This window comes from Dermacentor andersoni, chromosome 1 (assembly GCF_023375885.2).
Source record: "Dermacentor andersoni chromosome 1, qqDerAnde1_hic_scaffold, whole genome shotgun sequence".
Classification (NCBI taxonomy): domain Eukaryota; kingdom Metazoa; phylum Arthropoda; class Arachnida; order Ixodida; family Ixodidae; genus Dermacentor; species Dermacentor andersoni.
This window is the reverse complement of record NC_092814.1, coordinates 91,264,223-91,291,517: the sequence shown is the minus strand read 5'-3', so window position 1 is coordinate 91,291,517 and position 27,295 is coordinate 91,264,223. Positions and strand designations below refer to the sequence as shown.

The following is a 27,295-nucleotide window of genomic DNA, read 5'->3' as shown; positions in this document are numbered from 1 at the left end:
TAATGTAGTGAACAATCCTTTTTGTTTTACCTAACTGACTTGTGCAGCCTTCTATTTTACTTTGTTTCAAAATGGGAAGATATTTGGTATTTGATATTCGAAGGTCATTTTTCTTGAATATTCATTTAGAAATTCAGTTCAATTAGAAATTCAGTTAGAAAATTTCCTAATTTGAACACCTTTAATTTTATTACCCTTATAATCCCATGTAGTCTTCATTTAGTGTGTTGATACTGGGTATTGAAATGCATTCACTCAGTTAAGTTCTTATGCACAGAGTGTATTCTTTTTCAATTTTTGTTTTGTTTTTTACTTGCTTTCATGAGGTTCCAGTCGGTAAATCTAGGCTTATAGTAGTTATTGCTGGCTTATTGGCTTATAAATGCAGTAGAAAATACATATGTAATTTCCTGGGCTAGAGAAATGTTTTGTATTGTGTAGCATTCCAGATAGTTCCTGCAGAGTTGTGTAGAAATATTTTGACAGTTGAATGTAAATTATGACCATTGTACCATTGTTCCATATTGTGCTATTGTTCCATGAAACCTTTGTTCTGTTGTATCATTGTTCCATTGTATCAGTGCTGGTAACATCGTTTACATTTGTTCGACAATACTATGTCAGGCACACTTGTTCATAATATCTTTAAAGCATAATTCCAGTTGACAGCATACCCACTTACAACTTTCATTGAGAAAATTCTTTTGAAAATGTGCATTGGCAAGGCAGTGTGGATCACTGCTGGAACTGCCTTACAACTTTTATGAGATAAGTGGCAAAAATTCAGCACTCTTTCAGTAATCATATTAAGACATGGGTGCCTGTCAGCTTTAATTGATTGAGAGGAGTTTTTTTTTTCTTCTGCCTTATATGTGTTTATCATTTCATTACAATATGTGCAATGGATTGATTACTGATTCACTACAAAAACTGTACATGTTTTGATCAATCAGGTGCCAGCAGTTCAAATTTGTACCGAAGCTTCATCATGATATTTACAGTGCTGTCCACTGTTAAAGGGAACACATGAGTGCAGAGCACGCCTAAATTTTTCCTTCTGGTAATTGTACAATTACACAGGTTTGTAGCAGATGACTTGGTGGTGCTAGCCCTTTTCTACACACCTGTGCAGTGCATTGACACAGCATGGATATGTTAAACATGAACGTTTGAGTGCAGTGGGGTCGTGCGAGGACCCAGGGGGCCTAGGAGGTCCCAGATTCCTTGTCAAAATAAAGTTTCTTTTTCCTCCTCCTACAGGTGACAATTGCAGTAGAGTGCCAGTAATGTGAGAGCCGTACATAAGACTGTTCCTTTTAAAAGTGGACCACACTGTACACAAGCTTTAGTTGCTTCTTTCCATATCTATCCATGGCATTGTATGTTATCTGATCTTAGCTTTGCTTAAGGTATGCATGCTCTTCAGTTTGAAGGTACACAGTTTGTAAGACAAGGCACAGCTTCTGAATTTCTTAGAGCAGCTGTGGTCTGGATCTGCTTGTGGGGCAATGCCAGAAGCTCAATGTCCTTGTTCCTCTACTTTATGCTACGCTGCAGGTAACACGTGATGCCCCGCTTCCACCGCCGATGATGGATGAAACTGATGCTTCCAGGCGACATTCCTCATCTAGTAGTGACTCACATGGTTCACGTGATTATGAGACCGTTGGAGACCTCAAGGAGCTCCACCTAGAGCGTGATGCAGCTCTCGAGGTTCTGGTTAAAGTCCAGCAAGAGTTGACAAGTGCAATTGGGAAGCTGTTCTCACTCACTCATTCCACACTAAAGCGACAGGAAAGTGTTACTGCAGAGAGTCGACTCTATGACATCAAGACAAGCTGCCACAAGCTAAGAACTTCTTTGAAAGAGTTTCTCAACTTTGCGCAAGGTGCCCTTGCCAATGCTTCCCATGTAGAGGACCGAAAGCTGTATCAAAAGTTGGGCCGATTGACGAAGCCATTACTCGACTCGTATCAAGTGGTGGTGGCAACTACCCAGGCCTTGGATGACAAAGGTTGGCAGCTGTGTATGTCGCGAGAAGCTGGCCCTGATGAGCTGGACCAGCTGATTGCATGTGCCCGGGGGCTGACAGAGGATATCCAGCAAGTGGCATCCACAATACAGGGGAACTCGACACTTATCTTTAAGAAGTCTCCCCTCATCAGTGAGTCTGGGAGGACTTCGCAGGAGAGGCCTCTACCAGTGCCCCCTAGGAAAGAGGATGACCAGTGGGCCAGCGATTACGACTATGTGAATCTTGAATCCAAGGCATCAGTGGAGCGTGAGAATGAGGAGATCAAGGCTGCATTGCCGGCTGAGCTGAGCCAGTCTTTTGACAAATTGTTGCAGCAGTCGCAGCTCATTGTTGAAGGCATAGTGCAAGAACCACAATCTCTCTCTGGCATGCCTGGCTTGGACCAAAATGACCTTCAGATCCTCAACTTTTATGGTGCCCAGATTGACACCCACATTCTATTTCTGACTAATGCCATTGATGCCTTCTTGGCTACTATTGAGAACAACCAGCCTCCAAAGGTGTTCATTGGACACAGTAAATTTGTCGTGATCAGTGCTCATAAGCTTGTGTACATGGGGGACACAGTGTATCGGAATATTGTGAATGTGGACATTAAGAACAAAGTTTTGCAGTGCTCAAGTAACCTGTGTGAAGCTTTGAAGGTGCTCATCAATAGCACTAAGAAAGCAGCCTTGCAGTTTCCATCTGTGGCAGCTGTGCAGGAAATGGTGGACAGTATTGTTGATGTGTCACACTTGGCCAATGACCTGAAGGTGGTGGTTATGCAGGCTAAGAGGTAACCTGGGTGGCCCTGTCTGGACGTGCTCAAGTTGCATCTCAGAAGCCCACCATTTAGTGGCCGACACATTGCGCTTGCACTTGCAAGAGCGTAGCACACTGATGTTGCAGCACTTTCTAAAATATAGTAGTATGCGTTTAAAATAAAATTTATTGAAATTTGCGTAATGCTAAGGTTTGTTGCAGTAAGCTGAGTGTGCTACATTGAATTTATATCTTAGTAGTAGAATTCTTACTATTGTTAGTCTCATGTTTACCTTTTTACACACACACACAAAAACACAAACTTATATATATATATATATATATATATATAATATTTAATAGCATACACACAATACAGGGTGTCCTGTGTTTCAGTAAAACAAAAAAATATGTGTTTGCATCACAAGTTTCTTACAGCTGCAGCATTGTTCCCAAATGCAGTCATAAACAGGGTAAGGTGATAAAGCATGAATTTTGTGCCAATAACTGTCACTTTAGCATTCTCAACCAACTGCATTTCCTTTGATGTTTTCTTAAAATTATTGTCTTTAATGAGCATATTTATGGGGAAGCCTAGCACGAATGAAAAAAATTTTGGGCGGCAACGTGCAGATCAGCGAGTCGACATTTATGATACAACATATATATTTTGCAAGTAAGCCATGCTTTCTCAAGATAGCTTTATAACAATTAAGGATTAACATTGATCCTCACATCAGCTAAACTTGACATTAGGCTTAAACGAACTAAAACAGAATGAATTTTTCTTGCACTGTGTGTAATGAAGTATCTATTTTTGTTACCAGTAGTTGGCTGCTTTAGAAGTCGAAAGAATTCTGAGCAATTGCTTCATACATATTTGTGGTTTTGCGGTCTGTCGACCTTAGCTGAACAATAGAGCTTGTAGCCTTGTGTCTTCCGTTTTATGCACCACAGCAAAGCACTGCTCAGCCCATTGCAGGTTCTGCTCTAATATTTCACACTTCTTCCCATAGCAGGTATTGCCAGCAGACATGCATTGGTGATGTCAGAGACAGCTCGGTATGCTTCTGCAACGTTCAGGCCACCACACAAATGCAAAAACTCCATGGCAGTGTTCGCATGTTATTGTAGACAATTCAGTGAAGCCTTGTTTATCACATCCTTAAATATCATCTTCCATGTTACTGCGGTTTGATGCAAAGAGTTGCTTGAGCACTACCGCTTGAGCACGCATCTTATGATCTGTGCTAGTTAATTTTAGATTTTATTCAGCAAGGAAGCTTCACTGCTATTTTATGCTTCGATTTCATTGTGGCTCTTCCCCACCGTCAATTCATTCTGAAAGCAAGAACCAGACTGAAAGAATCCTTCTATTTGTCACTTCTGTTACAATGATGGAGAAGCTGGACACCATACGCAACAGTAAAATCACACATGGTGCTTTCATCATCTTTGAACAGTTTGGGTGACCATCACTGTGCAGCCAGGCTTGCTGTTCACTTGTGCTGTTGCATGCATGCTCCATCACTTTCAGAGCATTACAGCGAATCCATTGAAGTTAGTTGGCAGTAGAACCAAGTTTGCAAATATTTAGTAGAAGCATGGTACTTTAAGAGGAAGCTTTAGCTCGGGCCCAACTCCGACGCGGCCTATTCAAATACATGTAAAACACAAAAACGTTTTGATGAGATAACCCCTGGACCGATTTTGATGAAATTTGTTGCATTTGAAAGACAAAGTTAAATTCTAGTGACTGTTGGAAGCGGAATTTCGATTTAGGGCTTGAATTTTCTTCACTAGATTTTAAGTTTTTCTTTTAAATGCAGCAAACCCCGTCAAATTTGGTGCAGTGGTTGCCGAGAAAAACAAATTCTCCTTTTACATGTATTTAGATAAGAGCACCCGAGCTAAAGCTTCCTCTTAAATTCTGTGAGATGGATATTTTGCATTGACTGCTACATGCCACAACTTATTAAAAATTTACTTTTAAGTGAGTGAATTTCAAGCTTTTCAATTAATATTGTGTTGTGTTCATATCGCAAGCGCAAGTTTGCTTTTCTTGCCAGTGCTCTTAATGCTGATGAAAAGCGCATATGTCCAAGCCAACTTCTTTCCAAGTGGAAACTCGCCCTTTACATAAAATATTTGTGTAGAAAACTTAAAAGGTAGTGCGTGTGAGAAATTAAGAAAGCAGAAGTTAAAAACTACGGACACTTGAGGTTCGGAACATTGTGGCTGTTCAAGGAGTCGAACTTTGTTCCCTCAGTTTTCATTCACAGTGGTTTTATAGGTCAGTGTTACTTTCAAACTGTCTCTCATTTTTAATGCAACTTTAGTTGTTGTGAAAACCAAGTGTATAGATTGTTTCTGGTCACAAATTTTGAGAGAAACTACTGCTGAAATATTTCTGTACAGTAAACAAGTGTTAAAGCTTTTAAGTACCGTGGAATGCTCTAGTGGTCTTTTGTTATGAGTGGTAAATTAGAATGTACTTTGCTTGACATCTGTGTGAAGTGTGGCATAGCCAGACTTTTTTTTTATTGTATTCAAATATGTGCGGTGCATCAAGAAGGAAGCCAAGTGTAGTAAGAACTGTGTAGATTATGGAGGTTTAACTATATCTTTAAGGGGCCTTCAGCTCTCTTGGTTTTATCTTGACTGTGTCCGAGTTGTAAAGCTGGCACACCCAGACATACCTACAATAATTTTTGTCATTGTTTGGTGGCAGGCTACCACTGACTAGTTGATATCAATTCAAGGAATACGCACTTCCTTCAACTTCAAAATGACGACTACAAGAGCCACTTTTAAGTAACACACTTGCAACCAGCTTGCGAGGTCCTGAACTTTGTTGAACTATTGCATCTTTGAAGCACTTCCAAACACTTGCATGGAATTTGGTTATAGATCTTTGTGTTGGTTCATGCATCTAGCGATGCATTGCTTGCTTTTTACCTGTGAGTGGAAAGATTTTACGTTTGAGCTCCAAAACGGAGTGATGTGTATGGCTGCAGGTGTGTATTTGGTTATTGATACGTTTAGATGTTCATCCGTCTGACATTCATTAGCTGGGCTGAGCAGAGACTTCTTTACTTTGGTTGGTAAAAGAAGGCTGGAAAGGCATTGTATCACGTGGTTGTACAGATGCTGTCAGTTGTGGAAAATAAGTGACCATTATTTTGACTAATTCGATTTCGATGAGTGTGCCAAAGATTGCAAGCACATCGCATAGGAGTGTTTCTGTGAGGTGCAAGGAGAGAGGATGGCGTGTAGTAAACCTTTTCTTCTCTGAGTGCATTGTTCGATACTTGACGAAGCATACTCCCAGCGATATTACGAGTGCATGGAACGTAGCCCTGCACACTATTTGTACTGCATTTATGGCTTCAGACTGGACTTTTATCATGGTTGCATCTTTGTACAGTCTTTGCAGATGTAGATCTTTTAATGGCTACTTTTCCAGTGTGTGAAGAGCATGTGGAAGGCTTACACAAGTGGCAAGTAATTTGTTGATCACTGGAGGCAGAAGACACATTTATGCCGAACAAGAAATGAAACACAGCAGTTTTTGTTGATGTGAATGGATTACACTTATTGAAGTTAGCTTTGCACAAGCCTGCTGCTGCCTAGTTTTTTGTTGCACCTGCATACTTCTTTTTTACTTCACACACTCACTTGAAGCACGCTTGCGAATGAGCCACAATATTGTGCAACTGTAAATGTATGAAAGCACTCTGAATTTATATGCTCTTTTTAGGGCAGCCTCAACTAGGGCTTCACATGGCAAGAGAGTCTGCTTAAAATAAACGCAGTTCCTGGTAAATCTAGCTTCATTTGCTGCCCCCACAAATTTGGAGAGTTCAGTGTTCCTAGTCAGAATGTTACTTCGATCTCAGTGCAATTGGAATCATTCCTACTGCAAAAGTGTAAGAGCGTAAGCGAACATTCTGTGCAATTCTGAAGTGCTAGCCTTTATTATTTTTTGATACCTTTGACTCTCCATGTGGCCCACTTTCATGGTGCAGTTCGTGTTTCAATTCCCATTTCCTCACTGCGTAATGTGGCTGGTTTCACACTACCTTTGTACACGTGTGGGAAGTAGCTGTGTAGCTTTCTGTGCTGTGACGTCTTGACCTGATGTGATTGAGGAAAATAAAAGGGGCGCAAGTGGTTGCAGGCTGGAAATCTGTTAGTTGCTGTGAGGTGTTGTTTTGTACATTAAAAGAGATGGTACTGTACATATTAATAAAAGTGTATCCAACTATCCATGTGTTTAATGTGTCACTTTTGGCCAGAGCTCAACTGCCCAGAGCCACACTGTCGGAGCAAGGCCTTCTGGAGCTGCAATAGCATATCTATCATGTGCTTTGTGCTATGCTGCTGCAATGCTTTCTTAGCATTTTCCATCAGCTTTCACAAACACTTTAATGTTGCTGTGGGACCTTAGTAATGACAATGGCAATAGCCTTGATGCTAGCCTGTGTGGGCCATAAAGGACCAGAAAAGGACCAGAAAACACTAGTGATGAAATGTGTATGCAAACATCTACAAAGGCTCAGTGCAGCAGTAACATTTTCAGTGCAGCTGTAAATGTTGCAGTGTACGTAGCAAAATAGAAACATATTAATGTAGTGTATTGTCTTCAATAATGACTTCAGGCTAGAAGAATTGTTTTGGCGCATACGTTTCCATTTACAAAGTTGCAAACTGCCTCCTGAAAGGGTCTCAACCAAAACCTTTCGAAAGAGGAATGAAGTTCTAGTTGATGTGGTAAGCCCTTTTTTTTTTCACTAGGCCAGCGCTTCAGAGCTAAGAAGCATGTAACTCTGAGCATTTTTAGTCTTCAATTTGTAAAAACAATATATATATGTTCACAATGAAATCATTGGCTACTTGGCTACAAATATCGCTTGCCCACAAATAAGAAGCTATATCGCTACTTCCGTTGCTTGGCACATTCAGATACCGAGATTCATGGATGCCAGAACTCTCATGGATAAGGTCGGGACCATTTGACCATTTAACATGAACATGGAACATTAAATATGACCATTTAACATGAACGAACCATACAGGGAAAATTTCTGCAAATGCACTAAGCCAAAATTTTCGTTTGTTGCTATATAGTTTGTTTCTTTAAGTTTCAGCACAATCGGTTGGAAATTTTGGTGGTAATATTATGGCTAAGTATGCCCTACGTATTTAATGTTGACCCAATTGGATGTAATGTGTGTGAGGGCATTTGCAGGTGTATATATATATAAAAAATCATGTACTACAAGACAATTGTTCATGCTAATGCATTCTCCATTGTCATGGAACGCAAGCTGGCTTTGACAAACAGCTTATACGGAAGAAATGATGAAATGCACCTGGTCTCTTTGCCTCAAGGTATAGCCCTGAATTTGCACGTTTTGGATGTTGTTCTGGGCACACAAGCAGGTGGATTAGCGCGACAACAGCAATACAGAACCTCATATGCACAACTTCAGGCAATCTTGCAGCTTTCATCTCGTCCACGCTGCGCAATCGCAGGCTACGGTATCAATTATAGGGTGCAGATTTTGATATGGTGCTACTGTGATAGATCTAGACCTGGCTACCTCTAGCTTAGTGCAATAAATGATAAGCGCTGACTTTACAGAATTCTATGGTGGTCTTACTGAAAGGCACTTTGCTGGTTACTGGATGGCACCGCAAAAATTTTAAAGGTGGCAATCGTGGCCACACCGTGGTCTCCGGCAGTATTGACATCAAAGTATAATGGCCGTTAAAAGGAATGATACCAAAGGTAAGATAACGCTTCGCCGACTAAGAAAATGCCGAGCTAGGTCCAAGCGCGCGATTATTCGCACTGTAGGCAGGAAACCTCTGCTCTTCGACGGCATCCAAAATCAAGATTTTCATACTGGAAACAGTTATTAGCAAGTTTAGCTCGTCTGGTAGGGACATCTTGGTAACGCTGCGTTCAACAGCGCGACACAGGTGACAGGACACGTCTTTTTCTGTGCCCGTTGTCGCGTTTCTTCTTTTTAAACCAAGAACAGTTACACAACAGGGAAGTCAACGGAAAGGATACAAAGTAATATTTATTTGCGTGCTGCTGTCTCTGGTACAATTTTCTAAAACCACAATTTCGCCTCTCAGCAGGCGCCTATTAATTACGCTCAAAAACCGAGTAGCAGACGTCTGGCACACAGTGACATTCAAATGAAAGAGAACGCTCGCAACAGAGCTCGCAATGGCCCAGATCAGACCTGCCAGGCTTCGCGATGTGACGGCACTAATGGACGACAATCCAACGCCGACAGGCTTTTTCGCTGGCCTCGTCGCAGATGCATTTTTTATATTTCAGACAGCCTTCGACGCCAGGTGCACACCGGCCGCGCTCATCACGTCGCCGCTACGACAGGGATCCCTAGTGTTCTTCTTGGGAAGCAGTGTTTTGGGGCATATTACATCCGGGAGTTTATGAAAATCTTCGACCTCTCATTGGCCGCAATGCCGGGGATAGAAAGAAAAACATAACTCTTTGCTTGCGACCGTCGTGTGAGCTTGTCTTTCATTGGGCGATCACCAATAAATGACAATTGTCATTTACTGGTTTCGTGCGTTCATTATGTGATTTGTGCGTGTCACTCTCAATAACTAAGACCGACAAGCCTTCAAATGTGAGTTTGCAGTGCTTTTAACTCGAATACGATACTTCCGCAAACAAAATCATTCTATAGTATTTCTGTGTCGACCAATCAGAGACGGCGGAACATGGCGTGCTAGTCCTAGCAAGATGTACAATGTAAGCGACCAAAGCGATTCAAACTTCACAAAAATCGCCTGCGAATGTAGTTTGTTTCACTAGAATTACGAAGGTAAGTGTTTCATTTGTTTCGCTAACTATGCCTGTGTAGACCGAGCACTCTCGATTGGTCGAAATTGCTCGGTATCTCGGTTTAATTGGAGGGTAAGTCCGAGCCGATTATCATTTGGCCAAAGTGATCATGAATTGGGTAGCTGAAGATGGGCCTAAAATGGCGTTCAAAGAAAACTTGTGGTCATTGTTCTCGTGCATTTATAGAAATAATTGCGCTGTAGCTGCGTCTTGTATTTGTCGCTCGTGAGCACTTGGCCTAGGAGAAAGGTGAGGAGGGGCGGCCAGGACCGCTTTGACGAAATGTCAGTGTGAACTCCCGTGGAGTCTTCGTTGTCAGTGTCGTGGTATCGAGCGAAAGCGGGAAAGGTCCGCGGACGCTAGTCGGCTTTGGACGAGCTCAAGCTCGCTAATGATCTCGTTAGGCTTAACACTAATCAGAGGTTGACCGCTGTGAATGCTGTGCCGATTCGTGCCTTGACGTGGACGCGTGCTGCGGTTTATGCACTGCTAGGAAGCGAGAATGCCGGACAGGGCTTCCCGTCGCTCGCTTCGCTTGGCTGCTGGATCACGTCTGGGAACACCTGACATATTTGCTCGCTTTGGAGGCATTCCAGCCGACGCATGGTCTGTCTGTTTGACTGATTGAATTTGTGCCTGTGTAATTGGGCCTACGATCGCGACATCGAAGTAAACCTGGGGCTGCAGTATGAACCCTCGTCGAGCAAGCCGCGCTAAGCCGCACTGTTGCTCCGTCTTGCTCGGTTCATTTTGTCTCCATATACTGAAGTAGAACGATCTTTCTGAACCCAGCGAGTTCAAGCAGTCGCGTCTTGATATTAACTGTTCTTTTTCCAGCAACTTAACATATTTTCCGTGTGGCAGTAAGGACTTTACTGCTCTCGGCCGGTAATCATGCTCTGGTCCCTATCTTGTTCGCGGTGAAGCGAAAGGACAATATTTTTGTAGTAGTTTTCCACACTTGACACATATATCTATAACGTCATGTAAAACGTTGTAAACCTGGTTGATTGGGTTTACCTCTAATGCCATTATCGGGCCCCGGTCGTTAGCCTACGTGCAGCTGCTTGTTGGCTTTCGCCAGCGCTCGTTGTTCACTAATGTGGCATATTTTGATAATAGCACGTTGGGTAAGGTTGCCGCATTCTCCTGGTCAGTTCATCTTTGTGCATTTATACACTCGGTAATTTTGGGAGCCTTATACCTTGCTGCTAGCCGCCCGTAAGGGTGCCTAAGCGAGTTGTAATGCACCGTCAACGTAGATGTCTGTGAAAAATGTATGAAAGTGCAAGGACTTCGACAATCTTTGCTAGTTGAGCTGATAAAATGTAATCGTTTCGGCCGATAATTTTGTCGCGCCGTTGCTGCCAATGCCCGCTCAGCTCGCTTGTGGCCATACGCTGCATAGGATCGTTTAGTTGAACTACTATTGCGAAGGGCAAATGCGTATTTACGCTTTCTGTACTACAGCATCGCAGTTGCATTGCACATCCATACTTGCTCGCAGAGCGTTGGAATTGCTTGAAGGTATGCCTTGTTTAGTTTAAATACCGCATACGAAGTGTTGAGCTACTGTCCTTTGACAAGTGTGATTGATGAATATGCAGTTTTGGAAAGTTTGTTTTTTGCTTGTGGTGTTGGGCTGCTAAGCACGAGGTCGCGGGATCAAATCCCGGCCACGGCGGCCGCATTTCGATGGGGGCGAAATGCGAAAGCACCCGTGTACTTAGATTTAGGTGCACGTTAAAGAACACCGGGTGGCTGAAATTTCCGGAGTCCTCCACAATGGCGTGCCTCAAAATCAGAAAGTGGTTTTGGCACGTAAAACCACATACTCTAAAGTTAGTTTTTGCGGCATTCTTTTTTTAAATTGCACCTACCTGGGTGTACAAAACTGTACTTTTGTAGCAAGGTGCACATTTGCAAGTGCTTAACTTATACCTAATTTCAAAAAGTGCTGGATTTAAGGTCAAGAATAGCTATTGACTAATTATGAATGAGCCTGTGCAGTTACCTTATGGATGCTGCATACTTCTTGTTTCATAACACAACATAACTCTGGTGTAGCTTTAAGCATAACACTTACTAAACTTATTGGTACCAGCTGGAGTTTAACAATGTTCTTTTGTGGGCTTTTTTTTTTTCTGAATATAAAAATAATGGCTGCTTGTATCCGGTAACTTGTTGGGGTTAGCTGTCAAGAAACGTATCCAAGTGCAAATGCTATACAGGTTTAATGTAATTAAAAAATTGTGAAATTGGAACTCTGAACACTAATCACTGTAGTGTAAAATGTATGGTAGCAGTTTAAATGGAATAGTCTTGAAAGCCTCTTGTTGAAGTTTGTAATGTGCATGCAAAAAAAAAAAAAGGAAATAGCTAGAACCATGTGTTGATAATCTTATAAGTAAACAGGCATCACTTCATGAAAATTAAGCATGCAGTAGTTGGGAAAAGTTCAGCTGCTTTCATTGAAATCAGCCAAGTGCACAATGTGTATCTACCAATTTTTGGTGTGTTGTATGCCAGTTAGAATGTTGGTGAGGGAGAGTGACCATATGAAGAAAGGAAATGCATGAAACGATTGAAGCCACTTCAACCGTAGAAATTTCTTTCTCAAGCAGTGTTTTTATGGTAATGTACATTTTGTGTTGTTCTCAGCACTTAAGTAGTCATAAGGGAAGCCTGTTCATTGTACATGTTTAATTTTGAACTATATTAAGCATAGGATATTATTGCATTTAGATCAGATATGGTGAACCAGCCATGATGGGTTTATTTGCAGTACTGGACTAGATTCAAAATAACCCGCCGTGGTTGCTTAGTGGCTATGGTGTTGGGCTGCTAAGCGCGAGGTCTCGGGTTCGAATCTCAGCCACGGCGGCCACATTTGGATGGGGGCGAAATGCGAAAACACTCGTGGTACTTAGATTTAGGTGCACGTTAAAGAACCCCAGGGGGTCGAAATTTTCGGAGTCCCACACTACGGCGTGCCTCATAATCAGAAAGTGGTTTTGGCATGTAAAACCCCATAATTAAATTTTTAAAAATTTGATTCAAAGTAATGCAAAGATACGTTCGATTTGCCTGCACCACCTGAACCACTTCACGAGGCGCTGCACCTTGCCATTCGTTTTAGTGGTGCAGCAATGGCGTCCGCTGAACCATGCCTTTCGTTTCAAAAGGTGCAGGGCTGGTTCATGATTTTGCTGCGCCCACTCCACTGTCGGTGCTGACTTGGTGCAGGCGTACAGGTGTGAAGCAGCAGCGTAGCATACGGCGCAGAACATGGGCACGAGCGCTGTTAAAACCCAGCTTGCGCACTTCTGATGGGTCTACGCAAGTGTGGTGTGTATTTGCGCCCCAGTAGCCGATCATGTCTGCAGTGCAGGACCGCGTAAACATACGCATTCCGTGCATCTTAGTCGGACATAATGCCTGCACCGCATCTGCACCTTGGCATTCATTTAGAGTGTCGCGCTGTGCCTCCACCGAAGAAATCAAGCTGCACAATTTCTGAACTTCTTGTGAACTGCCATGTACTGGTTCGGTTCACAGTGGTGCAGGCAAATCGAATGGACCTGCAAATTGCAAAAAAAAAAAAAGTTAACAGTGGCTTAACTTCTAAAGTCGAATGGTTTTGATCATAACTGTTTTCAAAGCACTTGTTTCATTCTTTGGAAGCTGTTCACAGCTGCATCATAATTTGATATGCATGGAAAACAATGAATCTGCATCAAAACTGATGTTGCATGATAATTTTTTGTTATTAGGCTCAGTGAAGTGAAACAGTGGGATCTTTGTTCTGCATCATTGCAAGTTTTTGCCAGTGCGTATAGAGAGAACTTTTGAAACTGCTGTTCAGGGTTAATCTTTGGAGATTCCTTTAGGTCCAAGGTATTTTCTGTACATTGCAGCACTTAAACACACAGCAAGCATAAGTGCACAGAATTCATTTGTGCTTAACCTATGGTAGTGTGTGAGCACAGAAACAACTACAGCACATGCTCTCATAAGCTAGATGCTCTATAAAGAGGGAATAGGTTATATCATTGTAATGTAGTTACATTTTCTTTTGTGTAAATATTGCGGTTTAGAGTACCTTTTCTTGCTGAAGCGAATTAGCATATTTTTTCAGAAGTTACTATTATGGAAGCAGGACATTTAATAGCAGATCCCAGAGCAGGTGCTGTGGCTGCAAAGTAGTTGCTTCATGCCCAACTATGTTAAATAGTGAACCACAATCATGGCACTGTCCATGAGAAAGAAATACAGGCCGAGAGAAATAAGTAGATAAAGAAAGTTACTTTATATTTATTGTCTTCCAAGTTGTTTAAATCGAATTGAGTAGATTACTACTGATATTTTATTTGCAGCAGACACAAGTGAAAGACATTCGAGTAAGTGAACTGCATGCAAAACATGTGTTTGTTTGTACACGTGTGTTATAATGTTGAAATTGTTTTCTTACACAACCTCATTTGTGCAGAACAAACTAAATATTTCACTTAACATGATTGGTGCCAAAAGCCAGGTGGCAGACTCATGTGCAGAAAACTATGCTAGTACATGACAAAAAAAAAACTTCATATGAATGGTGACTTGCATGATGACATTTAATCTGCGTGAGAAATGCAGTGTGTGTTGCCAAGCACAGAAGAGAATGTGCAGCTAACTTTAAAAATGTGTCTGCTTTATGTTGACTGTTCTTCGTCCTGTACAATGTGCTCTGTCTTTCATTGCCTAAGTATGCACCGATGTGCCCAAATAGCACTTGACAGGCAATAGAATTTTGCAGTTAAAACAAATGTTTAACATTTACAGTAGTGCGTGAACAAAAAGCTGCGAGATGGCTTCATTGTTGGAATACTGTATGTTCAAATTTAAGTTGGACATATGAGTCACTGTAGAGGAGGAACCCTCTCTATGTTGGACATGCAGAATGCAGCAGGCACCTCTGGCAATTACAAAGGTCTCGTAAGTTCTCTGCCTAAAGCAGGAAACTACTACACACTGAGAGAAAATTTTTTTTATGGCTAAGGGGTGCCATGTTCTATGGTCATGCCATAAAAATTTGCATGTGCATGGTGCACACGTTGGTTGCAAGGGCTGCCATTAAGTGGTGATGCACACAGGCAAATAAGAACGCTGTACTTGAAAGCTTATGCAGTGATTGAGTTCTTGTCCTGATGGGCTATCTACATTGGCGATCCATCAGGTTACGGTAGAAGCAATTTGAAAAAGTATTTCCTGCAGCCCAGTAAATAAGTGACTTGAGCAAGCATGAAAAAGCATCACAGATAATTCCCATGTGGTGGTAGGCTTTTGATGTAAGCACACTAGAAAATATCAGCCGCTTGCAAGATCATATGATGGCAGATAGCAACCCTTTGCCCAGACAACTTTGGAGCTGACAGTAATATTGAAAGACAACAGCTCATTATGCATGAGGTCTCTAACTATCAGTATTGCGGACTTTAGAAAAAACATCTGGTACACAGCATCAAGAGATGGCCCTGGGTAATAACCTGGAAACTTCCTTGCATGGTATGTGACCGGTTGCACCACTTACAGCCCCAGGGTAAACCACTGTTAAAACAATTGAACCATCTTTGTGCTTCAGCATTGAAGATTTCCTTGTCTGTTCTATCATGAGGAAAAGTGATGAGAACAGTCTTCTGGTGTTCCTAGTGGTGGTGCTGTTCAGGAATTTCTTATAGAGAGGGTAGTCCACCACAGAAGGAATACTACGCATTCCTTATTAATGGTGTGCAGGATGCCATAAAGGCTCAATGGCATGATGTACTTGTAAAAGGAGTCCTTCTCCAATAGCACAATGTGCCTTCACATTGTGCTGTCATAGTGCTGAAGGACATTCACCCCTGTGGCTTTCACATTCCTGTGGTTGCCATTTGGTCCTGTGGCTCCTGTGCTACTTGAGCGTGTAGACTGCCTCGCACCAAGCCAGTCATGGCATAGCTGCATTCGGGGGAAAGAGAATCTTGTAGTTGAGCTGATGTCAAATGTTAGGGCCAATAAGGTGGCTCAGCGGAGGCAGCACTTGACCATGTCCTCTGCTTTTCCCATACAGCTTCCCCGAAATGGCTTGGCAGGTGAAACTGGCAGTTACCTTTTCCTGTCCCTCTATACCCTTTTAATTTCGTCTCTACTTTGCTACCTGTCCTGCCCTAGTTTCTTCTCTTCACTCCAAATTTTCTTGGGGCTAGGGTTTACCTCATATGGAATAACCAAGCTTGGTTATAGCACAGTTATAGTGGGAATATGCAGCTGGCATAACTTACAAGTCATGCTGTGTCCCTGTGTTGGATTCTGTGTTGTGTGGCTGGCTTTTTCTGCTGAAAAAGCACATTAAATGCAGGGGAGCCCTTTCCCCAAACTTTTGTTGCCCCCAGGAAAGAGGATGCACCAACAGTTATTTTTAACATAATGGCGTTAAGGGCCCCGTGTCGCAGAAAATCTGGTGTCTGCATCGGCGGAGTTGTCCCTGAGTGAAAATTTCCATATATATTTAGGTATATGTATGTGCCACACCTTGCTATATGACATGCAGTTCTATCACACATGATCACGCATCACATATGACCATATCACATATGACACATAGATTTATCACATATGACACACCATTCTATCACTAAAGTTGCTCATACCTTGTCTTAACATTCCTGACAGTTATTCTTCGGAAGTTTGAGATTGAGAGCCTACAAACAAATGTCATGAAACAAAACATTGACAGTTTATGTTAAATCTTTTCAGACTTAAATATTTGAAAGTATGAAACAATAACAGAAACCTGAAAACGATGTAATTTTTTAGCATGGCTGTGCATTACCTTCGGGATCTGCCCATGCAAGAGGCTGCATTTCTACTAGAAAGCTCACCTTCATGCATAGCGTTTGCCGCCAGCGTTTCCCAGCAAACATTATGTTTACATAAGCTGCAGTTGCCCGGAAAACTGAGAAGCAGTCGGGGATATTTTAATGCCATCGCGTTCCGCTCAAGGGTCTTATTTCATAAGATGACCTTATACAAGTCTCTGATGGAGAAATTATGGAAGATTGGAGCAACCATAATATGCTGAGGATAAAGAGAAGGCATGAAAACAAAGAAAACCTAAACCTCTTACTCGATCATGCAACCAGAATCTAATGAAACAGGTTGTGTAAAAATCCTTGTTGGGCCATAGGTATCTAACTTTCAACATTGTTTTAAATGCCAGAGATTCTGCCATGGCTCTCAAAGTTGCCTTGGAAAGGCTACCTGTGCAAAATGTGGTGCACATGTTTATATAGTTGACAAATGTAAAGGCACATCACACTGTCAACTGGGACAATGGGCGTGCTGACTACTCGAAATTGTGCCCAGTTTGAAAAGGGAAAGAGTGGTTGGGCCCCTTAAATATTTTTCCACTTGTGGCTACTCGTGGGCTACCACAGCATGCAGCAGGACGTTAAATTTTTTTTGATGCTCCGCCCGTCATGCAGCACACAATTTTGTCTGGCAGCTTTCTGGAAGCTCTGGCTGCTAGCAGACAAATTGACCGATGTGTGTGGCTGACTTTAGAGGCTCGGCATATTGCAACAAGATGCACACAGTTAAAATCTTTATTGAAGTGCAATCATAGTGCTGTTATTCCTTCGATTTTTTTTTCACAGTGCATAGTTTGTTCAGTGTTTATGTACACCCCACTTGGCTCACATGTATTGAACAGTCACCTCATAGGTTTTTGTTTCATTTTGTGGAGCACGGGCGTTGTTTTACCAAGCTTACCCCATCACCTCTTGCTTTTTGTTGAGTTTGTGCTTTGTGCGTACACCGCCTGCTGTTTGCTACCATGCAAAAGTATGTACATTGTAATTGTCATTGGCTGCGTTTTGTACCTATTTTGTGGTGTCTGGCATTTATGCCCTCTGTATGCGTATTAAAATAAGGGTGCAGTGGGTCTCTTACTTTTGTTCCATTTCATCTTACACAGGTTCTCGCTCCTGCTGCTTCATCTTTTTATGTTCAGCTACATCTGGTGTTTTCTAGTATAATATACATTTAAACTCTAGAGCTCGCAAAATTGCTGCCTGGATTGCCGGTTTTGTAACGAACTTGTCAGCGCTTACGTACACAGTGGGAATTCAAAGCTTGACTGTATAGTTTTCATTCTCGAAAGCAACAGTGGACTAGATACACCAGTGCGGCTGTCCTGTTTTTATATGTCTCGTTTCCTGCACTGTTCACTGTGTTGTATATAATGCATATAAATGCTATGCACATGGCTTCGCTGTGATTTTGGTACATCCTCAACTGCCTTAGCTCTTGTTTTATCCCTGGGTGTCGAACTCTGTACAGCTGCAAACATGACGTTCGCTGTCAATGTAGTTATCATTGAGTTAATTGTGTTCAGAAAGCAAGGCGAAGAGTCGTTGTGTAACTGTAAATTCGTAGCTCGGGGTAACAGTGCAAATGAAATGCAAAAATGCTGAATTTAGGTGCATGGTAAAGAACCCCAGGTGGTCAAAATTAATCCAGACCTCTCTGCTACCGTGTCTCTCACAGCCCCCCCCCCCCCCCCATGTTTCTTTATTTAGGAGTTACCCGCACAAATCAGTCAGAAGTGTAGGCGCTGACCGCCTCCTCTACAGAAAGGGCCAGCTGATCTCTGTGCCTATGCCCACTCTGCTGGCCCAGACGCCTCATACACTTGGATAAGAAGTTCACAGATGTTCAACCTTGGCACGTAAAGCCCCAGAATTCAATTCAACAGATGTTCAGCGAGCACATTTGAGTAGGTGATAGACATGATACCAAGCACTTTGGCATTGATGATGCCGAAGGACCGCTCTCAAGTGTGAAGTAAAAAAAAGCTTTAGGGACAGGACTGAGTAAAGGACTCCCTACTTTAGCTTTGATCAACACTGAGCATATCTTTTTTTTATGCATCTATACATCATGGCAAGATAAAATTCAATTGGATGCTAAGGGGCTTTGTAATCTCGAGATCAGTGGGCTTCTGAATGATCTTCATCCCCCCCCTCCCCGAAGAAAAAAAGAAAAAAAATTGTGTACAAACACACACTTGTGCACTTCTGCTGGTTTAAAAGTTTAGGAGCAAATGAGTTGGGGAAGATATCCAACTCACATGATTGATCAGAAGATGCATTTTGTGCAGTATTGTGGTAATGAAGTGTGGGCATTGAGCTTGGCAGATATAAATTCAAAGAAAAGTAAACGTACTTAATCAGTACTTATGCTTTCTTTTGCGAATAACTGTAAAAGATAATTTTGAATTGTGCCTTGAATTGACGCAATAGTTCTTGGAAACCCGCAAGGTGGAGAGAAGTAATTAATAAAGGGAAAATCGGACATCCACCTGTTAGTAGCAATTGCTACAAAGGAAACCCATACGGCTTCCTCGAAAAAAAGGCCTCGCAATTGAAGAAAAATTCTTCCTGGTCCAGGACGAATTTTTTGCGTAGTTCAAGGCTATTTGAGTGTTCAAAACTAGTTGAAATTAGCGAGACCCAATGGCTATGACACTGATAAAGAGATGGCCAAAGTTTAATTCCTGTCTGGGTGGCCACGGCTCAGCGTGAACAGAGGATAGTCGGCTTCTTTTCGGAAGTATGCAATTCCTATAGAAATTCGAAAGCAGATTTTCGTTTACTTCAGCCTTTTTATTGAACTGCGTCAATAAATATACGCAGTAACACTAGGAAGAAGTGAACTGATCTAAATACCCTTCTTATTGATGTCAGCTATTGGCCATTAGCAACCACATATGGGAATCTGCTATATTATGAAATAAACTGTCCATAAAAGACTGAGGAGCAGCCATTTGTTGAAAAGAGGGTGTTTGAGCAAAAGGTGACGTCGCGCTGTGCTTGTGAAATCCATGCGCAGCACGTGACTGCAAAATATGGCTGAGATGTTCACAGGGGCGTATGCTATCTGTGCTCTGTGTTTTTTCACCTAGCCTGAGGGGTGGTTCACAACCCCTTTAAGCTTCCATTCTCTGTTCTTTTTACGTGTACATGCGTGTTCAGTGCACCTCTTTATGGGGTCTCTAAGTTAGTGGTGTGAAGTACTGACTAGCTGGCTGTAGGTGGCATGTGGCATGTTTTGGAAGCAAACAGCACTATAAACAGGATACAGAACTAGATGACACAAGACACTGCCCAGTGTCCAGTGTCCTTTTGTTCTGTGTCTTGTTTTTAGCGCTGTTTGCTTCCCGAACATACACCAGCTAGGTCACCCATTTGCATATGTGGCATGACCATGTAGGAATGACGAGCTATGAAAAGATATCAGGGACGTAGGTTGCCCAAAATTATTCTGTCACTCATGCTGCACTTGTGTATGTTGACCTTCTGGGGGAGTGCATTACATGGTTCCCAGCTGAGACACTGTTGAAATGTCTGGGGCAGCTTCTAGGTGACACTGGGTCATTGGTACTTGGCATGTGACAGTCAGTGCCACTGTACACAGGCAAGTGGGAATGAGGTGTTTCATAGGCTTGCTTCAGGTGGTTGAGGCTGACAGGCTCTTTGTGGGCATTCTGCAATATGGTAGCTGATTTTGATTTGGCCATGTATAGGTGAGGATGTAAAATGGCCCATGGTGGGCCTGTGTCCAAGAGTTGCTTTTACAGAGTCCTGTATAAGAAAAACATGAGTAGCTGGCACAACATTCGAAGTGCACGACTTTGGCAGTGATAGAAGTCACGAAAACGTGTGCCACGGTACCAGATTGACAGTCACAATATGGAGTTCGTTTGTGGCTATCAGTGATGATTTTGCAGCAAATGCCATATGTCCCAGGGACTTGCAACTATGAACGGCTTTGGTGAAAGGTAGCAAACTGACTACTACTTGTGTGACCACAAGAAACCTCATTCTAGAGATTCGGTGCATGACCGTGAAGAAGCATCCAGAATGAGGGGTGAGGTCACATTCCACCATCAGTGATCTTCCCTTGTTTTCGGCACCAAGCTGCATGAGGTTGTGAATTTGTGTGTTGGGCTTAAACTTATGTGATGTCAGCATAGTTGCTAGCTGCTTGTACAGCACCAGGGGTCACATGGTGGGGATGAGCAGAAACAATGTGTGTGTGTTGTTAGTAAGAGGATACATTGAAAATGGAGATTGCAATGGCGAGCTGCTCAATGTGGGCTTCTTACTGTGAGAGGGTTTAGGGCTCTGGTGATATGGAGACGGGCAGTTGGCTAAGGAGAGGCCATGTCATAGTGCAGCCAGTGCTGCGAGACAGTTGAGGGACATGTCTACAGAAGCCAAGGTGACAGGTGAACAGAAGCAGTTGCTGCCGTAACATATTCCTTCAGTAGCACGCATCTGAATCTGACTTTGGTAAAATGCAAGACCTGCCATATTCTGTGGAGCTACTGCAATGGCTGCTTTGAACTCCTACTTGAGAGCACTGGCAGGAGACAGACGGTGTTGAATGCTCTTGTGTGGTTAAAGATCTCAAATGGCATTGTGTAGTCAAGACATTTCGTACCAGTGTCTCTGCTTGAGGTGCTGATACCCTGGTATGGCATGCCGCCCAATGGGTTGGTGATTCCCGTCGTGCAGTTTTTCTGGCATTCGAGTGATTCCTGTCGTGCAGTTTTTCTGGCATTGGAGCCGTCGTATTGCCATGTTGGCTTCTGGCAGGTGGTCTGACTTTGTTGGGGCAGCTTGATTCGCGTGTTCTAGTTTTGGCTCTCTTCACGTGGGCAATTGCATGTACAGCTTGGCTGCATGGACAGATTGAATCTGGTGCTGACAGGAAAAATCGATCTACGCAGCGGCGGACCATACACAAACCAAGTAGTAATTACATACTTGCTAACTCTCCCAATTTGTCTGGGAGACTCCCAAATTTCGACCAATCATCCCGATTGTATGGACACGGCCACAAATCTCCAGAAAAATTGCCCCACCCCCACCGCGAAAAAATAACCCCAAACTGCATCATGCAGCATAGCTGCATCATAATTGCCATTATGCGCTACGTAGCCAGCCGAAGTCAGGTGTAAACTCAAGCTATTTACACATAGACAGTGTAGACATAACTCAATTCTCTTCAGGTCAAGACCTGCATTTGAGTTGCGTGACGCAAAAGTTTAATATGCGTTGCATAATGGCCTGTTCCCTTAAATCAGCTTTGCTGCAGCACAGTTGTGCTCCGCGGTAAAGCATATTAAGATTGAAAAGGGGCCACTGGCACGCGACATAGTATGTGTTCTTAATTATACACACTTGAACGCGCCAGCTTCAGTTGCAGTACAAACGCTGTGACATCTAATAACTGTACTGACAGCTATTCGATAGTGTTCCTAACGTTGCTGTGCTCCCCCCCCCCCCCCAAAGGATGCAAAAAATAAGCACTGAAGGTATCCTGGCTGGCAGGCTGATACATGACCCTTAGTCTGGCTGCTTGGATTAGAATGCCTGTATTCTAGGAACTGCGCCCCAATCGTCATTTGCTTTCACTGACCCTTCTCGGTTAAAAGTGAATTCAGGAAAAAAAAAATTCTATGTACATTTTCCATTTATTTTTCGAATTTAAACCTAAAAATGCTGAATTCTAGCTGTAAGGCTGTGTCAAGTTAAAGTATAATTAATACTTTAATGCATTTAATAATGATGCCCACATGGCATCACTCTTGTTTATAATATATTATTAAAATTGGGAGAGATTTCTAAACAACCATAGCTTATTGGGAAGTGCAATTGAACTATGTGGAATGTTGTAAAACCTGTATCGAAATTAAGGCATGCACACTATGAGTGGCAAGATAACAGCATTTTATATTGTAGCGAAGAAAGATGAGAGTAGAACCTGATTAGTATTTTTTCCAGGTGCAAGCAGTTTTATTTGTCAATACTTCTTATGCTCATCATAAAGGCTGTATTTGTAGATTTATGAATTGGTAAATCACTGCAGATTTCTCTTTGAATTTCATACCTAGTCCCCAGTGCCAATTCAATTTAAATAATGTCTAAAACGCATGACACTACAGGGGCAACCATGAAAATTCGAATGCGACTGCTGTATTGTAATTGAGTTACTGTATTTCCGAAGTTTTGAATACGAATCAGATTGCTTGTGCTATTTCATTCATATTCCATTTGATGATATGATATTTGATTTGGCTGTATATTGTGTTTGGTCCGATACATAGTGCTTGAAAAAGGCAAACATCCATGCAAATGATATTTGTGCAGTGATAGCTTCACGTGTTGTTGTTTGTTGGCTGCTATGCCAACTCGCCAGTAATGCTTAACTTTACCTGAAACATCTGCTGTGAATGAAGGGAAGGATGTAAAAGAGAGCAAAGGCAAAAGTAATGTGGTTAACAAAAGACAACTACTTCCTGCTGTGGGATGGATCATTGCAGTGCAGAAGAAGGTTCAGCATAATGCGTTGGCGGGCTAGTTGGTGCGAATCCATGAATACTTTGTTTAGCGTAAAACAACAGACACAAGAAACACGACAGGACAAGCGCCTTGTCCTGTCGTCTTTCCTGTGTCTGTTGTTTTGCCTTAAACAAAGTATTCATGGATTCGCAGAAGAAGGTGTTGCATATTTTTAATGTTGAAGAAAAATTTTGAAGTCTCGTTTTCTTGATCTAGCTTACAATGTTTTGCACTTATAATTGGATGTGTACTGGTGTTATTGTTTGTTCCTTTTTTTGTGTGTGTCAAAATAGCATATAATATATCGGATAACTAAATTTTATTGCTCATAAGGCTGTGTGTAGTTGCCATGTTTTGCTATTTTTGTTATAACACAAATTTAGTAACCTATTACATTTGATACATTCATGCTACACTTGAGGATCTTTTCTCGTTTATCTTTGAGATTTGAAGCCAGTCATTGCAAATATTCATTTTTAAAATTTCAATTATTGAGCACCCCTGGCTTTGAACACCCCTTGCTTTGATTCATGTTTTGATGCTGACTGAAACTAACAGTTTGTTTTAGGACGAGAGGCATACAGTAGACTTGGTGTTTGAAGTTATTTAGCACCTTTCAGTGTTATTGGAATTAGCCTCATATTCACGGAACCAGTATAATTTTTTAACATAATTTTGGGTGGGGAGGCATATACTTACCTTAAACTGTGTAAGTGGAAGGTATTATTTGCTGCTTTTAGTAGTTTCAGGTTGGCAGTCTTGCAACCAGCGGTAACCATGTGTTCTGCCTCTTTCAGGGCCCCATATGAGTCCTGGGGGTGAAGCATGCCAGGCCTTGGCTCCAGATGGTGGCTGGGAGCAGCGCTGGTGATATGAGAGGGTGACCAGCCACGGTGCCTTATGGCCGAATACCAGCTCCTGGGCGGGGATGGCTATGGCCAGGGCATGGAGGATGGCTCGGGCTCCTTAGCGGGCTACGGGGCAGCTTCCCAGGACCTGGTCTCCCCCTTGATGGTGGCCAACCCAATGGGGAGCAGTGCACCAAGTACCAGCCAGATGGCACCCTATGGTCAGATGCACCCAGGCTACCCGCAGCCAGCTGACCAGAAGATGCACTATGGGGCCTACAGTGCTGGCCACGTGGCACCTGAGTATGGCACACGAGTGCATCCCATGGGGGAGCAGCAGTCTGCGATGATGGGTGGCTATTCGCAACAGTCCATGGCTGGGCAGCGCATGCAAACTTCTGACCAGTACCCCTATGGCACTATGGGAGCCACACAGCACTCTCAAGACATGTGGAGAGGACATTACATGAACTCTGGAACTGGCTACCAGCAGCAGCTCACAACTGATATGGGTGCTCAGCACACTATGGCTGCAGGTGTCGGCAGCCAGCATCACAGGACTGGCCAGGGTCAGTATGGTCCAAGTCAGGACTATACACTGCACACGCCACAGCAACATGGCTCTCCACAAAGGCCCTCTTATGGTACACAGGGCAATGGCCCCCATGTGGCACAGCTGGCAAACAAGGCAGCAGCAACCACAACAACACACATGGCAGATCAGGCCATGGCATCATATCCGCAAACAACTTATCCATCAGCTCAAGCAGGAACCAGTAGAGCCACATATGGCACTGCGGGTACGATAAGCCACTCTGCAGTGGGCCAGAGTTTGCCCCAGGCAAGAACGCTTCAGCGTGCTGGAGGTTATGCCACCAGTGGCAGCAGCAACCAGGCACCACTGCCCCAGGGCAGCCCTGCTCGTATGCAGCAATACCCACAGTCAGCATATTCACCAGGGCACCCTTTTCCTGCTTCTGATGCCACCAGTCCATCGCACCTCTCTCCATACCCCACACAAGCACCCAACAGCCCACAGTATCGAGGCTCTTATCCTTCGCCACGTCGCCCCACCACCACGCCGCCGGCAGGATCCCCTAGTGTTGTGACCAGCCAGCAGTCGTCCTCGCAGGGCAGCTACCCAAGCCCAGGGGCCACTCACCTTTCTAGTCCTGGGCAGGTGCTGTCCCCGGGCAGTGGGGCCACTGCCTCAGCTGCCCCTGTGGCATCCAGCAGTCTTCAGCAGCTCGAGCAAATGGTGATGCCTCACATGGCTACTGCTAAGCCGCCTTCTGCCACCACTAGTTCAACAGGCAGTTATTATGGTGGAGCAGTGCAGCAGTCGTATGGGCCGGCTCAGACACAGCAAGGCTTGGGTTATGGAGGAATGCCTTCCACTGCCCAACACCATGCATATCCAGGCCCAAATCTTATGACTCGCGCTCGGCCACTCGCGGGTGCACCGGAGGCCTCGTCATTTGGCACAAGTGAAGTGGGACCTATGACTGCCAATTCGTCTTTGCCTGCACGCAGTGATTACCCTATGGGTGCTGCAGGTCCTGCACGAACAGCACCTGTGTCTCCAGCCTCATATGCTGCCTATCCACAGCAGCAGCCTGTCTCCTCTCTTGGCTATGAGCAGGCACAGCAGCAACTGCAACACTTGTACAGTGTGCCTCAGACAGCCCAGACGCAGAAACGGGTAAGCTTTTAGTCTAGGTTGACTCATCAGTGCACTCATTAACACTTAATTTGTGAACAGTGAGTGCATGTGGGATGAGTACCAATGAGAGTGCTGTGTTAATATGCATTGTTCATTTCATCAATTGGTGCAGACACTTGCTTCAGAGCTGTGAATGTAAAACATCCGATTGTTCTGTGACTGAAAGTGCTGGGGAGAGAGCACTCCTAATGTGGCAGTGCCAGCACCACCTGTGGCAGCGAATTGAGGAATGGGAAGCAGATCACAGTTCGGAGAAGGCACAGGGTGTACCATATGATCAACATGTTTTGCCGTAGTTTTTCAAACTGTTTCAATTCTTAAGTGATATTATGAACTTTGAACATCAATAGACAGCTGCCTACACAACTGCTTGCATGTTTACGAGACCACTGTGCACAGATAAGTTACATATAGCACCGTCAGGGAATCATCAGTGCAAACACAGCGTGACATGTTTGCATTTTGCTGCTTCTGTGTAAATTTTTGTTAAAGCGATTACTCGCTACGATAGCTCAGTGGCTAAGGTGTTGCTCAGCTGAGCATGAGGTGATGGATTCAATATTGGCAATGGCAGCTGCATTTTGGTAGGGGCAGCATGCAAAAACGCTTGTGTGCCGTGCATTGGTTGCATCAGAGTTACTCACTACAGCTTGCCTCAATATGAGATTGTGGTTTTGGTGCATGAAACCTTAGAATTTAATTTTTATAGGGATGTTTATGCATTTTGCGGTGTCGCATCATGCTTCAAGGCAAAATCTTTGCAGCCTTATTGGCTCTGTATTTCTCGCCACGCCTATGTGTTAACACTGCCACAGCTGTTCAGAGCATGATACAAATTATTACATCAAATTGCCCTGGGAAACGAAAAACAAGATAAGTACTACAAATAATTGACCTAGGCCTAAAGAATGTAACATAAAATGCATGCACGGAGGAATTGAAATAATTGCTGTCATGTTTTCATGTTGCTGCTTGTGGAAGCTCAGTGGAAAGAGAAGCTTGTGATGTAAAGATCTGATTAACATTTTGATGTTTTTAGAAGACACTATTAAAACTAAAGCACATGAACACTGACGCCACCATACATTTGCCAATGAGCTATGGTTATTGGAGGCATTTAGTGTTAGAAGTCTCTCGGGTGATGTTGGAAATCCATGAGACTATGACCCTCTTCTTGTGTTTGCATAACTGCCTTTGCATCTCAGTACACCAGGAATATGTTCAGGCTTGGTGTGTCGAGACATACCTATGATAAAGACATCAGAGCCAAAAATATTTCCATTGCAGCCACATGAAAAACCTGTGACGATCTGAAAGCAGCAAGATGGTATATATGTTGAGGTTTCGCATGTTACTATTCACAGAGGCACTGAGAGAGGATGGCACTAGTCATATTTGGAAAAAAATGCGCCGTCACATGCTTCCAAGGTTGTTAAATGAACTTCATGCATGCTGAATCAATTTACAAACTGGGAACTACATTTTTGTCACGAAGAAATGATGAATTTTTTCTTTTTTGTGACTGAGAACTGGGGACGCATTCTCGGGCGATCACTTTTGGCGATACTGCCGCCTTCGCGTGATGCAATGCTTAACCAGCCAATTAGCTCATCCGGTTTTGCT

At 43.2% G+C, this 27,295-nt stretch overlaps 2 protein-coding genes across 11 annotated transcripts in view; both read left to right on the top strand.

The window, feature by feature from the left end:
• Positions 1 to 7,046, top strand: part of p130CAS (Serine_rich_CAS and FAT-like_CAS_C domain-containing protein p130CAS) — a 122,186-nt gene extending 115,140 nt beyond the window's left edge. For all 4 annotated transcript variants that reach the window (XM_055061769.2, XM_050191720.3, XM_050191719.3 and 1 more), the window contains exon 7: positions 1,558 to 7,046. In XM_055061769.2, the coding sequence (XP_054917744.1) occupies positions 1,558 to 2,817 (1,260 nt within the window). In that variant the 3' untranslated portion in view covers positions 2,818 to 7,046. The remainder of the gene's footprint in view (positions 1 to 1,557) is intronic.
• A 2,467-nt stretch (positions 7,047 to 9,513) lies between these two features.
• kis (chromodomain helicase DNA binding protein kismet) overlaps positions 9,514 to 27,295 on the top strand; it is a 192,244-nt gene continuing 174,462 nt past the window's right edge. For 4 of the 7 annotated variants that reach the window (XM_050191669.3, XM_050191666.3, XM_050191667.3 and 1 more), the window contains exons 1-2: positions 9,516 to 9,651; positions 23,899 to 25,651. In XM_050191669.3, the coding sequence (XP_050047626.1) occupies positions 24,002 to 25,651 (1,650 nt within the window). In that variant the 5' untranslated portion in view covers positions 9,516 to 9,651; positions 23,899 to 24,001. Of the gene's footprint in view, positions 9,652 to 14,047; positions 14,072 to 23,898; positions 25,652 to 27,295 lie in introns of all 7 variants that reach the window. The other 3 variants (XM_050191660.3, XM_055061766.2, XM_050191668.3) reach the window with 3 other exon arrangements.